Raw genomic sequence first — 14,726 nt, 5'->3', positions numbered from 1 at the left:
CAGTTAATCAGGAGCTGGGAAACACCAGACTTGACTACCATATTTTCCCAAGTTACACCTTCAACCTGTACGTGGAACTCACTTTGTAACACAGCATTTCCTTGGGGGCGAGTTTAACAGCGTATACAAACAAAGTGTAGCACATGTGCACACTACAGCCTGTGCTGTTACTTAACATAAGGGCTTTTAAATTCCAAAAAGCTTGTGCTGTAGTGTGTAACATAACGTTGGTTAAGTTCCAAAAATAAGCAAGATGGATGAATAAAAGTGTGAAGGACAACATATTGGATGTGTATATTGATATTGTTTTGTATACACTGTCAGAAATGGTCCATCTAGAAAGTCTTTCCTGACCTGATCACACAGTCTTTGAACGAGGTCACTCAACATCATCAAGTCAACACTGATAATGATGAATACTCGGCTTCATCATCTTTTGTCTTACATTGTCCGAAGTATCTCAACGCATAAACATCCTGCACCAAGAACATCAAAAGACCTTCAAACTCCTGAAGCCCAAGTCAAAGGACACACGTTTATTGACCTGAAAGTTCTACGACTTATGAATAGTACCAACACCTTCAATGAGGGGAATCAGGTTTCCTCACCATTGGGTCTTTCTCCACAACAACAACCCGCACGCCATCTCGCACCTGCTCCTTCTTCTTCAGCCAGTAGGCGATGGACCAGCCCACCACACCCCCTCCAATGATCACAATGTCAGCCCTCTCTGGAGGAAGGTTCTTGTTGATCTCAATGGGACACCAGTCGCTGCCTGGCAAAGCGAGCGTTGCCTTCTTCCTCATAGCTTCCAAATGCTCCTCCAGTTCTGACATGTAAAACAGAAAGCATCCATCTTACATTCATGTTTAGAAGTTGAGGAAAGACAATGTGGTGCTAGTGGTTTTTGTATTTTGTTGATTCACGGGACATTCTGTAGATTCATTCTAATGATTCTTTTGTACCAGTATCCATAACATCCTGATGCCAAATTACCACTAGTTAGTTAGATGAACCAATATGAACCCACAACAGAGAACGTAAAAACATAGGTGTGTCTGGATTGCATCATATCGGAATTGACCCACTTTCTAGGACTCTGACAACACTGGAATTCAAATACTGAACAAGACTTTGAGAAATAAATCAAGCAGTTGCCTGAATCCATAAATGGCTACGCACAATTTTTGAAACTGTACTGTATCAGAAGTATTGTTCAACTTTCAAGATTTTTCTTAAACCCCAATGCTAATCTTAATATCTTAACCATAACCCTAATTAAAAGAAAGTGAATTTCAGTGTCACTCGACAACTGAGAGATCAATTTCAAATCCAGAAGCAAGCACGCAGTGCCCTTCCTACTGTTTAGAAGACGTCTGATTAGTGCTAATGGTTATTCCTGGATTCTATAGCATGAACTGGATGAGAGTCTACGAGTCACCCTGAATGGGACACCAGTCCATCGCAGAATACTTCCCTAGTCAAGACTGGTACCCATTTACAGTTGGGTGGATTGGGACAATGCCAAGGACATAGACAGGTAGTACGATCGAGAATGAAACCCAGGTCTGAATATTGGCAGACCAACTCCTTATTTCACTAAGGTACCTGCTGTACCCAATCTTTTGGAAGCCAAAAACCAACAAACCCTGATATTGTCCATCTTCAGATATTGTGCGGAACACGTCTGAATCAAGTTTGGCAGTTTTAACAAGAAAGATCGTGGCTGACTTCAGGAACACAAAGATACAGATGAAAATAAATGAACCCCAAGAGGGTGACCGTGGTCACGTACAATTTACATAAGTAAGACCACTTACCATTTAACAGGCCGAGGTCTACTGATCCTCTTTGTGGCCATCTCGAGTATCATAGTTGAAAGTGGTTTATACAAAGTGATCACCAAGGATGGTACGATTAATAACAGAAAATATACTGACGCAAGTCCAGATGGTGATGAATGCCTGAATCATGTCAGCTCTCTCATCTGTATTAAAATGTGGGCAACTGGAGCCCAGTAAGATGGTCCAAATTGTGGAGGTGAGACGCCATAAAAAAGTCTGGTAGACTGGTACTGGACCTGTTCCAGAGCATCTTTGTGTCTTTCTAACTTGTTAAACCAGAGGACAGAAGCATAATTAAAATTTGGCCTAACAACCCGTATAATGGCGGTCACACCTTGACGACTTAACCAGCGTATACTGACAGCCCCGTTTCCACAGAGTGGTTCGGGTCGGTACTGCACAGAAAAAAAAATGAGCAGAAAAAACACAGAGGGGTTTGTTTCTTCAGGCACAACAAGGAATTAAAGTATTTTCAGACGTCATTTTTCAAAATCAGGACGCTTTATGAGGATAAGTTTTCATCAGGCTGTGATGAGTCCGACTGAAAAGAACAGGTCAGATTAAGACTTTATATTTACTGTGAATGGTTTTAATATTTGAAACAGTCTGTTTCCATGAGCACTGCAACTTTCAGCCAATCAACGGACAACATTAATGGACGTATTTCGACTTATGAGCAAATTATAAGAAACGTGTCAACAATCACATAACTTATGTCCTGCATGTGCAGGACATATGACTCATACGCTAGCATATGTTGAAAATTTTAAGCATGCACAAAACTTTTCCGGGTGCTTGGCATATTATGACGTATATCAGCGTGCTTCAACGTGCTCTTAAGCTACACAAAACGTAACCATAACTTATTAGACGTACACTGGCGTATGCCAGCGGTTTTTATTACGGTCGGCATTTGCTTGCTAAATTGTGAAGATGTGAGAGGGGTATAACTTTTGCAGTTTGGCAAACTCCTATTTGCAGCCAATAAATAGTAAATGGACTGCATTTATATAGTGCTTTTCCATCTACATCAGAAGATCAAAGCACTTTACACAGATGCCTCACGTTCACACACCGATGTCAGGGTGTTGCCATGCAAAGCGCTCACTACACACCGGGAGTAACTAGGGGATTAAGGACCTTCAATTCAATTTATTTTCATTTATATCGCGCCAACTCACGACAAAGCTGCCTCAAGGCGCTTCACACAAGTAAGGTCTAACCTTACCGACCCCTAGAGCAAACACACAGGCGATAGTGGTAAGGAAAAACTCCGTCTGATGATTTGAGGAACCTTGCCCAACGGCCCTTAGCAATTTCCTGGTCTGGCTGGGTTTTGAACAGAAGATCCTTTGGCCTGAAGCCAAACCCTTAACCACTAGACCTTCAGCTCCCCCAGCACCAAGATTGCTCTGGTCCTCAACATTCTGGAGTGTGTTCAATCATGTCATCGCCTCTGTTAATTGTAACTAGCTGTAATCTGCTTGGGACTCCGACGAGGGCGGTCGCATCTCCTCCACTCTCCCTTATCTCTGTTCTCTGCTTTAACCTTCAAGTCCCTACTTCACCAGACTGAATTCCTCAAATTATATTGGATACTGGATCTATTGGACTACTATTGGATTAACCATGGAATTGATCAGCTGGTCTCTGAATGCTACTGACACCATTGAGGTGTCAAAAAAAATGAGGTGGGCTTCATAGATAATTGGCAAAGCTTCTGGGGAAAACCTGGTCTTGTTAGGAGAGACGGCATCCATCCCACTTTAGATGGAGCAGCTCTCATTTCTAGAAATCTGGCCAATTTTCTTGGATCCTCCAAACTGTGACTGTCCAGGGTTGGGACTAGGAGGCAGAGTTGTGGTCTTACACACCTCTCTGCAGCTTCTCTCCCCCTGCCATCCCCTCATTACCCCATCCCCGTAGAGACGGTGCCTGCTCCCAGACCACCAATAACCAGCAAAAATCTATTTAAGCATAAAAATTCAAAAAGAAAAAATAATATAGCACCTTCAACTGCACCACAGACTAAAACAGTTAAATGTGGTCTATTAAACATTAGGTCTCTCTCTTCTAAGTCCCTGTTGGTAAATGATATAATAATTGATCAACATATTGATTTATTCTGCCTAACAGAAACCTGGTTACAGCAGGATGAATATGTTAGTTTAAATAAGTCAACACCCCCGAGTCACACTAACTGTCAGAATGCTCGTAGCACGGGCCGGGGCGGAGGATTAGCAGCAATCTTCCATTCCAGCTTATTAATTAATCAAAAACCCAGACAGAGCTTTAATTCATTTGAAAGTTTGTCTCTTAGTCTTGTCCATCCAAATTGGAAGTCCCAAAAACCAGTTTTATTTGTTATTATCTATCGTCCACCTGGTCGTTACTGTGAGTTTCTCTGTGAATTTTCAGACCTTTTGTCTGACTTAGTGCTTAGCTCAGATAAGATAATTATAGTGGGCGATTTTAACATCCACACAGATGCTGAGAATGACAGCCTCAACACTGCATTTAATCTATTATTTGACTCTATTGGCTTTGCTCAAAAAGTAAATGAGTCCACCCACCACTTTAATCATATCTTAGATCTTGTTCTGACTTATGGTATGGAAATAGAAGACTTAACAGTATTCCCTGAAAACTCCCTTCTGTCTGATCATTTCTTAATAACATTTACATTTACTCTGATGGACTACCCAGCAGTGGGGAATAAGTTTCATTACACTAGAAGTCTTTCAGAAAGCGCTGTAACTAGGTTTAAGGATATGATTCCTTCTTTATGTTCTCTAATGCCATATACCAACACAGTGCAGAGTAGCTACCTAAACTCTGTAAGGGAGATAGAGTATCTCGTCAATAGTTTTACATCCTCATTGAAGACAACTTTGGATGCTGTAGCTCCTCTGAAAAAGAGAGCTTTAAATCAGAAGTGTCTGACTCCGTGGTATAACTCACAAACTCGTAGCTTAAAGCAGATAACCCGTAAGTTGGAGAGGAAATGGCGTCTCACTAATTTAGAAGATCTTCACTTAGCCTGGAAAAAGAGTCTGTTGCTCTATAAAAAAGCCCTCCGTAAAGCTAGGACATCTTTCTACTCATCACTAATTGAAGAAAATAAGAACAACCCCAGGTTTCTTTTCAGCACTGTAGCCAGGCTGACAAAGAGTCAGAGCTCTATTGAGCTGAGTATTCCATTAACTTTAACTAGTAATGACTTCATGACTTTCTTTGCTAACAAAATTTTAACCATTAGAGAAAAAATTACTCATAACCATCCCAAAGACGTATCGTTATCTTTGGCTGCTTTCAGTGATGCCGGTATTTGGTTAGACTCTTTCTCTCCAATTGTTCTGTCTGAGTTATTTTCATTAGTTACTTCATCCAAACCATCAACATGTTTATTAGACCCCATTCCTGCCAGGCTGCTCAAGGAAGCCCTACCATTATTTAATGCTTCGATCTTAAATATGATCAATCTATCTTTGTTAGTTGGCTATGTACCACAGGCTTTTAAGGTGGCAGTAATTAAACCATTACTTAAAAAGCCATCACTTGACCCAGCTATCTTAGCTAATTATAGGCCAATCTCCAACCTTCCTTTTCTCTCAAAAATTCTTGAAAGGGTAGTTGTAAAACAGCTAACTGATCATCTGCAGAGGAATGGTCTATTTGAAGAATTTCAGTCAGGTTTTAGAATTCATCATAGTACAGAAACAGCATTAGTGAAGGTTACAAATGATCTTCTTATGGCCTCGGACAGTGGACTCATCTCTGTGCTTGTTCTGTTGGACCTCAGTGCTGCTTTTGATACTGTTGATCATAAAATTTTATTACAGAGATTAGAGCATGCCATAGGTATTAAAGGCACTGCGCTGCGGTGGTTTGAATCATATTTGTCTAATAGATTACAGTTTGTTCATGTAAATGGGGAATCTTCTTCACAGACTAAAGTTAATTATGGAGTTCCACAGGGTTCTGTGCTAGGACCAATTTTATTCACTTTATACATGCTTCCCTTAGGCAGTATTATTAGACGGTATTGCTTAAATTTTCATTGTTACGCAGATGATACCCAGCTTTATCTATCCATGAAGCCAGAGGACACACACCAATTAGCTAAACTGCAGGATTGTCTTACAGACATAAAGACATGGATGACCTCTAATTTCCTGCTTTTAAACTCAGATAAAACTGAAGTTATTGTACTTGGCCCCACAAATCTTAGAAACATGGTGTCTAACCAGATCCTTACTCTGGATGGCATTACCCTGACCTCTAGTAATACTGTGAGAAATCTTGGAGTCATTTTTGATCAGGATATGTCATTCAAAGCGCATATTAAACAAATATGTAGGACTGCTTTTTTGCATTTACGCAATATCTCTAAAATCAGAAAGGTCTTGTCTCAGAGTGATGCTGAAAAACTAATTCATGCATTTATTTCCTCTAGGCTGGACTATTGTAATTCATTATTATCAGGTTGTCCTAAAAGTTCCCTAAAAAGCCTTCAGTTAATTCAAAATGCTGCAGCTAGAGTACTGACGGGGACTAGCAGGAGAGAGCATATCTCACCCATATTGGCCTCTCTTCATTGGCTTCCTGTTAATTCTAGAATAGAATTTAATATTCTTCTTCTTACTTATAAGGTTTTGAATAATCAGGTCCCATCTTATCTTAGGGACCTCGTAGTACCATATCACCCCATTAGAGCGCTTCGCTCTCAAACTGCAGGCTTACTTGTAGTTCCTAGGGTTTGTAAGAGTAGAATGGGAGGCAGAGCCTTCAGCTTTCAGGCTCCTCTCCTGTGGAACCAGCTCCCAATTCAGATCAGGGAGACAGACACCCTCTCTACTTTAAGATTAGGCTTAAAACTTTCCTTTTTGCTAAAGCTTATAGTTAGGGCTGGATCAGGTGACCCTGAACCATCCCTTAGTTATGCTGCTATAGACGTAGACTGCTGGGGGGTTCCCATGATGCACTGTTTCTTTCTCTTTTTGCTCTGTATGCACCACTCTGCATTTAATCATTAGTGATCGATCTCTGCTCCCCTCCACAGCATGTCTTTTTCCCGTTTTTTTTTTCCCTCAGCCCCAACCAGTCCCAGCAGAAGACTGCCCCTCCCTGAGCCTGGTTCTGCTGGAGGTTTCTTCCTGTTAAAAGGGAGTTTTTCCTTCCCACTGTAGCCAAGTGCTTGCTCACAGGGGGTCGTTTTGACCGTTGGGGTTTTACATAATTGTTGTATGGCCTTGCCTTACAATATAAAGCGCCTTGGGGCAACTGTTTGTTGTGATTTGGCGCTATATAAAAAAAAAATTGATTGATTGATTGATTTTTTCTACAAGAAGGTCAGGACCGGGGGATCCTACCTGCCCAGATGGAACGTATCCTGCGGGCTATGTTCTCGACCCCTGGAGTTCCTGGTGTGTGGCATGCTTGGCGCCTTTCTCCGTTGAGGACGTCGAGGATTTATTCATTTTTGGTCTTATGGTAGTAGGGCTGGTACTTTTTGGCTTATGTGCTGCCCTGATCTAACGGAAAATTGGCAAGACGGCGGCATCAAGAACCACGGCCCTTCGCTTGTCCGTCATGATTAATGAGGTTGACAAGGCAGTGCATTCTCAGACTGCGATGACTCTTGAACTCAGACGCAAATTGGATCACATCTTGGAGCAGATGCGTGCCTTGCAGTTGAAGTGAAGATTTCAGAGGCCGGTAAATATTCTTAATTCATAATTGGGAATATTCTTAATTCATAATTGGGATTTGGTTGTTCAAGTGGAACTGTTAAAAGTGTTTTTCACTGCTCAAACCACAACATTACAGGCTTATCAAGCCTGAAGGTCAAATTGCACAACTGTTTTTCCTTCAGAGGAATTTCTTCGGCCTGGGGAACATTTGGCTGTTTCTTATCTCAACTCACAAAGACAATAAACTGTTTTCACAGGACTGACGCATGCTCCATTCCCTCCCCCCACCCCCCTCCTACCCCCCATCAAACATCCCCCACTCCGGCGCCTGCTCACATCATTCCTTTCCCCTTCTGCGGGGGCGGTGCAGTTTTAGCTGCAGCTGGCCTCCGTTCCTCCTCCCAAGCTGACGGCGGCGCATCTCAGGGTTGCTGTGTGACCTTCACCCACTTGCCTCAATTCGGATAACGGACTTCTTCAAACTTAGTGCACATAAACAATGTCAAATGTGTATGTGCTGTCTTTAATTCTGATGTGTGCCATTATTACGGTAAACAAGTGATAATTGTGGACTAATTACTGTCTGAGGTAACTGGAGTGTAAACATAATTTCTCCACTGTGAGATCAATAAACTATATCTCATCTCATCTAAACTATTATAAGGCTATGATGCTACACACACACTCTGATGGGCTGATTTCTGCTGATATTTTCCCATATCAGACTGTTACCGAGACAAGATACAGAATTACTCAATGCAGTTGACCAGATGGAGAAATCTGAGGGTCTGCTCACAGAATTTCCAGTTTGGCATGAAGCCGCTATACGGTAAGCTTCGCCGACTGATGTTATTGCAATTACTGCTGTGATAACTGATAAATACAATACTAACGGTGATTATTTGATGACTTGGGATCAGGAATCTAGCAATAGTTTTATTTTTATGTTTAGATGCAGCCTTCAGTGGTGAAGCAGTCTTTCGCTGAAAACATGGATGCAGGTTGAATTACTCACAGAAAAATAAGGCAAAGGCTATACACCCAACCGTTGGGCAAATAAATATAATGTCCTACCTTATTCGCCCAACCGTTGGGCAGATAAGTCATACATTGAACGTTACATGCACAACCGTTGGGCAGATAAATATAATGTCTTATCTTATTCGCCCAACCGTGATCGTGTATTTGACACGTTTTGTGCATCTACACTATGTTTTTTACACCACTTTTTAAGGATCTACTGTGGCGTATGTTTGAGACATTTAATGGTGCCGTCTTTAATTACTACAAAAACTGGATGAAAACAGACAATCTTCATAAGCATTTTGAACGGAAATCTGTTAACGATGACAAAACAGATTATGAACAAAATGCTGCTTGTTGGCTGTAAGATGGTGTTATTTTGTCACTGTTCCCTGGGTGTGATGAGCCAAACAGAACCGCTTTAGAGCACAGCTCCTCCGCGGGCTGTGAACCCTCCCGCAGCCGGTGAGAAAATATCCACATTTTTTTCCCTCCCGCGTTGAAACCAGAAGTGAGCTTACAAGCGCGCTCATTGGTCGGTTGTGGTTGGGCGTATATGCTCGCGTATTTACTTTATTGACCCAACGGTTGGGCGTACAGCCACTCTCGAAAAATAAACTGTGCAAACAATAGAATTGGATTAGAATGGTCGGTAAAACTCAATTTGCAACAGTAAAATCCAGCATTAATGTCTGCAAATCAACAGACACAACAAAGTTATTCCCTAATTATATACTTGTGGTGTTGATTGCGGCACCCATGAAACACAACTGGATTTTTCTGGATGAAATGTCATCTAGACCCGGGTTCCCCAATCCTGGTCCTTGGGGCCCCAAAGTACTACATGTTTTTCATCATCCCAGATCAACTTAGACCAAATCATGTCATGTTTTGTCACTGATCTTTATTGACATGTTAAAACATAAAGGTGAACAAACAACATGTACAAAGTTATTCCATGCTAAATATGACTACAACTAAAATGTCCCATTATCATAATCTGAAATTTACCATCTTCCTTGAAGTTCTGTCACACTGTCTTTGAAAAACCTAAATGGATCTCAGCTGTTTGTTTAACAATAAACAGCCAAGCAGCCTCCATTCATGCATGACTGAGCAGGACCCTGCTGGAGATAATCCTCCTCTAATTTGCCACCTGTCATCTTAACAGGAAACTACTGATTTGAGATCTCAAATATATACAGTGATTTAAATACCATCATACCAGCCCTGTGCTCTGGGAGGACCAGAACTGGGAACCACTGATCACTGATATAGACCATCAAACTAACAGTCTTCTGTTTTTTACGCCATCAACTACATTTGTGATCACGTGTCTGGTAGATGTTTGTGTTGTCCCACCTTTGAAGAAGTCACTTCGTCGAGGAATCCCTGTACTCAGACATAAATGTCCACAAACGCACGAGTGACCCTGTGTGAGTGGCGTGGAGCTAAGCGATCCACGAACCGCCCAAAGTTTCACGGGCAACCTGCGCCACGCTGCCATGGTGCCGCCAAACCGCCGACGGTTAACCGTTCACAGACAAACGGCCGAGTGAAGTAAACTACATATTAACGTGTTCAAAGTCACTGTGAAACCTGACCGGAAAACGCGCGACGTGGGAGCGACAGACAGCGACTACAACAGATTCAAGTTAAATAAAATTAGAGCGCGAGGACAGCGTTTCTCTTCACAATAAAGCCCGAAACATTAAAGTAGGAAAAACTGGTAATAACAGTATTAATTAGTAATATTACGACATTAAAGGTAAATAAGATAAATAACGCAATGTGATGGTTTAAGTGTCGTTGGATGAGTATGTACATTTTAGAATGTTCGTGTTACAAGACTGAAATTGTAAAATGTAAAGAACTTTGTACTGTTAGTACAACGTTATAATACTGCAATTAAAATGCCAACGTGGCTACAAACACTGATGTAACACAAAAACAAACATTTTAAGAAATCTTTGAATATTAATGTTGTTTTTAAATGGACAAAGTATTTAATGAGTACAAGAATTTAAGATTAACGTAGAATATCAGGAATTCTATAAAGTGGTTGTATCAAAAGTTGACATGGTTCTCAAGACCAGGCACCTAAGTGGCTCTACTCTACTCTTTTCTACTCTCCTATTTTACTCTTCCTTTTTAGATATTTAGATATACCTTTGTATACTGGCATAGTTCCACCTTAGAATTGGAATATAATATATAAGATATACCTTACTGAATTTTCATGAATGTTTTAAATTTGTAAACTTCTGCGTTGTTTTAATAATAAAGCTCTAACATTAGAAGTCGGAATCTTTGAGGATAAACTTTTACTGTTACAAGACTCTAGCTGTAATACTTCAAGAAACAAGGTGTGCTATTAAAAATATTAGAATGTACTTTTCATGCTGTTTAGAATCAATTATTCTGTTGGTCAAACACTTTGTCCTACAAAGAGTTCATGAACAAGAAATTCTGTAAAAATATGAAAATACAGTCATGACTGAAAATACTGGAAATAGAGATACTGATCAATTGCCTGTTGGTGTTTTATTCGGGACCAAAGTTGTTCAAAGGTATTATGGTGCTGAGCGTCTGTGGGGAAATCGTTTTATTTTGAAAATATCTTGCAAGATCTCAGTTGTATTTTTTTCAGATTTGACAATGTTCCATCATGGATCGCTAAGGCGATGGCTCTTCATGTGATCACACAGAACCAATCAGAGCTGCTCCCTGCGTTCGGCCTGACAAAACCTTTACGACACCCCCAGCTCTGATTGGTCAGAATCTGAACACAGAAATTGATTCCAAATTAAAGTAGGGGACTTTTTAAAAATATTATTATATTTATTATCATATTTATACAATTATATATTTATATTTATTGTAAATCAATCAGGAAAGTAAAAAAAAAATCTGTTTTCTTACAGACCAAGTGTAATATGAAAATATTAAGTTCATGTCACATTTTCATATTTCTACCAAAATGACAGAAAGGTTTACAGGCGTGAATAAAATACAAACAAAGCAGACTTTAAAAAGTGCTGATAATTAATCCTGCAGCAAAGTTTTGACAATTAGGGTAATCTCAACGGATATTAATAAATAAATAAATTTTAAAAATGGCCACCAAACATCTATGCTTAAGTAAGATATTGAAATTCTTGTTGTGACTGCATTACTTTGTAATATTTTTAATGTGCTCCAAGATTGTTAATCATTTATAATAATAATAATAATAATAATAATAATAATAATAATAATAATAATAATAATAATAATAATAATAATAATAATAATAATAATAATAATAATAATAAATTCCAGCAAGAAATTTTATGTGAAGTTTGTATGTTCGATAATCAAAGGCGTCACAAGAGGGAGCTGACATCAACAGAGACTCTTGCGTCTTACTTTGAAAAGCTTCGGAATAAGCAGTATTTTAAATAGGGACTACTTTCCTTCTCTGTGCCGTCTGCTTGGAGATTTGTGTTTAAGTTCCTTAAGAACACAGGGCTTTTTGATAGGCTTTAGTTAACCCTTTTTTTTCTTTTTTTTTTTATTTTATTTTGTCACTCTGTCGTCGATGCTCCACATCTGTAGTTTCATAATAGTACAGTTGGTGACGGTAATGCAACATTCTGGATGCCAACCGCCAATAAATTGCAAGAAGAAGAAGAAGTATTTTTCAATCCATCAGAGCTGTGGCATTATTTTGAAACGACGGAAACACGGCGCAGTGACACGGCAGTAACTTGACGCGTGTGTGTTCTGTCCCCCGGAGCCACAGTGTTTTCTGCGGGACTCCGCTCACTACTTTCTAGGACTCTCCATGGCCGCTTGAGACGCATCGAACGCTGTTTTCTCATTTTTTTGTTAGTTGTAAACGTTTGGAAAAAACTTTTCCCAGACAAACTTAGGTCTTTGGTGTTGTTTTTATGTTCGAAAAACGAGGATGCAGCCTCCACCGAGAAAGGTGAGTTTGGTGGTTGTAGCCTGGTCGGCTAACGTTTCGTGTCCGGAGCCGCTGGTGCATTTTTAATGGGTGAAATTCTACGCTTTGTTGGTGTCTCGCTGCTTTAAACCACAGAAAATACTTTGTATGCTGCCAAAATAAAGGGCAGCCCGTTAGATTTGCCGTTAAAGTTTAATCAAATAACAGTTGAAGTAAACAAATAGTTTTAATAAGCGTCATGTGTCGTAACCGAACGGAGCCGATGTCCCCAGAAGGACAGAAAGTCCTGCCGAGGAACGTAAATAAATCATCACATCGTCTGCGAAGAGACTGACTTCACGGATTTATTTTATTTTATTTTTATTTTTTTACAGGTTTCCTAAGTGGTGCCGTTTCATTGTGTGTTTTAAATGAAGGAAGAAAACATCAACATTTTCAAATTAAAGTGACTATTTTTATTATACCTTAATGAAACCATATTTTACTTTAATTTTATTGGTAAAATACCTTGGATACCTATGAGAAACAGAGGACAAAGGGTTTCTATTTATGTTTTTTAAAAAGGTATTCTTTCTGCAGTTTCAAACCAATGTAATAGTTAAAAACAATTACAGAAACAACTGGAAGGCCACTCACAGAGACCTTTACACCACCACCAATGCCATAAAACCTGGAGTTTATTATTATTATTATTTCCTGTATGCAACCGTATTTGTTATAATACAGCAGTTTTACACACACACACACACACATTTCCAACACCCAAGGTGGTTCTGTGGTGTCATGGATGTGGCAAACCACAGGAGCAGACTTGACTTGATGTTTTTATATATATATATGTGTATATATATGTATGTATGTATGTATGTATGTATGTATATATATATATATATATATATATATATATATATATGTATATATATATATATATGTGTGTGTGTGTGTAAACAAGAGATCACACTAAATTTTGTCAAATTTCAACCACATTGGCATTCAGAGTGCAGTAGGGGCCTCCAGCATACATTTTGCCAAGACAAACTGTAACATGCAGATCGTGGAGGTAAAGTGATTTTGGACAACTGGAATACTACTGCAGATGTGGTGAGGGAGACAGCTCGGAAAGCACAGTAAAACTCACACATAATGGATTCAGGTGGACCACTGAATTTTGTCTGTTGTAATCGAAATCCGTTACATGTATAAAATGGACAAAATCCGTTATATGTGTGTAACGGGTTAGTTACAGTCAAGAGGTGCCAAACATTCTACAGGGAATCCTGAATCCTGCCTTAAATAAGCGCTGGACATTATGTGCATGAAAAAGATTACATTTGGATGAGTCACTCTTTTTTCTAAGTCCGCTGTGGAGTGGTATCTTAAAATCCTAAAGCTTGAATGATGATTCTGCAACTCTGTAATTCCATAGCCATGCAATGACGTTGACGTGTGCGTTAATCTTTTAAAGTTCCCCCTTGCGTCTTTATGGAATTTGTTGCAAGATCATTGGCTTTTTCTGGATTAATTTGTCCCTCAACGAGCTTCTTTATGCAATCGTCAACCTACAAACCAAAGGTAAGGCACGTACAATTTCCTCCATGAATTGAGGGTCATTTGGGCATCTTTTTCTGACTCCGTGTTGTAAAGTTGGTCATATTAGTGGACTTTTCTGCCAGACGTATTTGATCTATGATCAAAATGTAATCGGCGGGTGCACAGCAAAAACTATTAAAATATGATGAGAGAGGAAGGAGTAAAAATATAAAGGTGACAAATTACAGCCCTTTGTGGTCTCAGATTTAGTAGATGTGCTGGTTCGTAACCACGCAGAGGGCTGTGAAGAAGAAGGGTTATTGTTTTCTTAATGTGTCGGATTTAGTCTGTGGTCTGTCTTTCACAATGTTTGTAAAAAAAAAAAAAAAAAAAACTCAGACTCCACAGTGGATATTAAGTCTCATGTTTTCACGTCCTGATCTGCGATAATGTAACATGGTGCCACTCGATCAAAAGGCAGCAAATGAGAGACGCTGTAAGAGATTTTACTGTAAACTTCGCAAAGGAAGGGGATGAAACGCTGTTCTGCTGCAGGGTGACAAATTAAAGTTCATCAGGAATAAATTCAAATGGGGCTGGTTCGACCAAAAGGACCAAAACGCCGACCTGACATTTTTTAATCATCATTTATATGGAAAAATTAACACTCCCAATAAATCTTTGATT

At 39.6% G+C, this 14,726-nt stretch overlaps 2 protein-coding genes across 3 annotated transcripts in view; one reads left to right on the top strand and one right to left on the bottom strand.

The window, feature by feature from the left end:
- Positions 1-10,184, bottom strand: part of foxred1 (FAD-dependent oxidoreductase domain containing 1) — a 50,779-nt gene extending 40,595 nt beyond the window's left edge. For both annotated transcript variants that reach the window (XM_034177681.1, XM_034177682.1), the window contains exons 1-2: positions 9,923-10,184; positions 609-829 (exon numbers count right to left, since the gene is read on the bottom strand). In XM_034177681.1, the coding sequence (XP_034033572.1) occupies positions 609-829; positions 9,923-10,067 (366 nt within the window). In that variant the 5' untranslated portion in view covers positions 10,068-10,184. The remainder of the gene's footprint in view (positions 1-608; positions 830-9,922) is intronic.
- A 2,146-nt stretch (positions 10,185-12,330) lies between these two features.
- Positions 12,331-14,726, top strand: part of LOC117516819 (F-BAR and double SH3 domains protein 2-like) — a 62,345-nt gene continuing 59,949 nt past the window's right edge. Inside the window, exon 1 of the mRNA XM_034177680.1 lies at positions 12,331-12,530. Within this exon, the coding sequence (XP_034033571.1) occupies positions 12,510-12,530 (21 nt within the window). The 5' untranslated portion in view covers positions 12,331-12,509. The remainder of the gene's footprint in view (positions 12,531-14,726) is intronic.

Source organism: Thalassophryne amazonica, chromosome 9 (assembly GCF_902500255.1).
Source record: "Thalassophryne amazonica chromosome 9, fThaAma1.1, whole genome shotgun sequence".
Classification (NCBI taxonomy): Eukaryota; Metazoa; Chordata; class Actinopteri; order Batrachoidiformes; family Batrachoididae; genus Thalassophryne; species Thalassophryne amazonica.
Note: the sequence above shows the minus strand (reverse complement) of the source record. Positions and strands in the feature narration are given on the sequence as shown.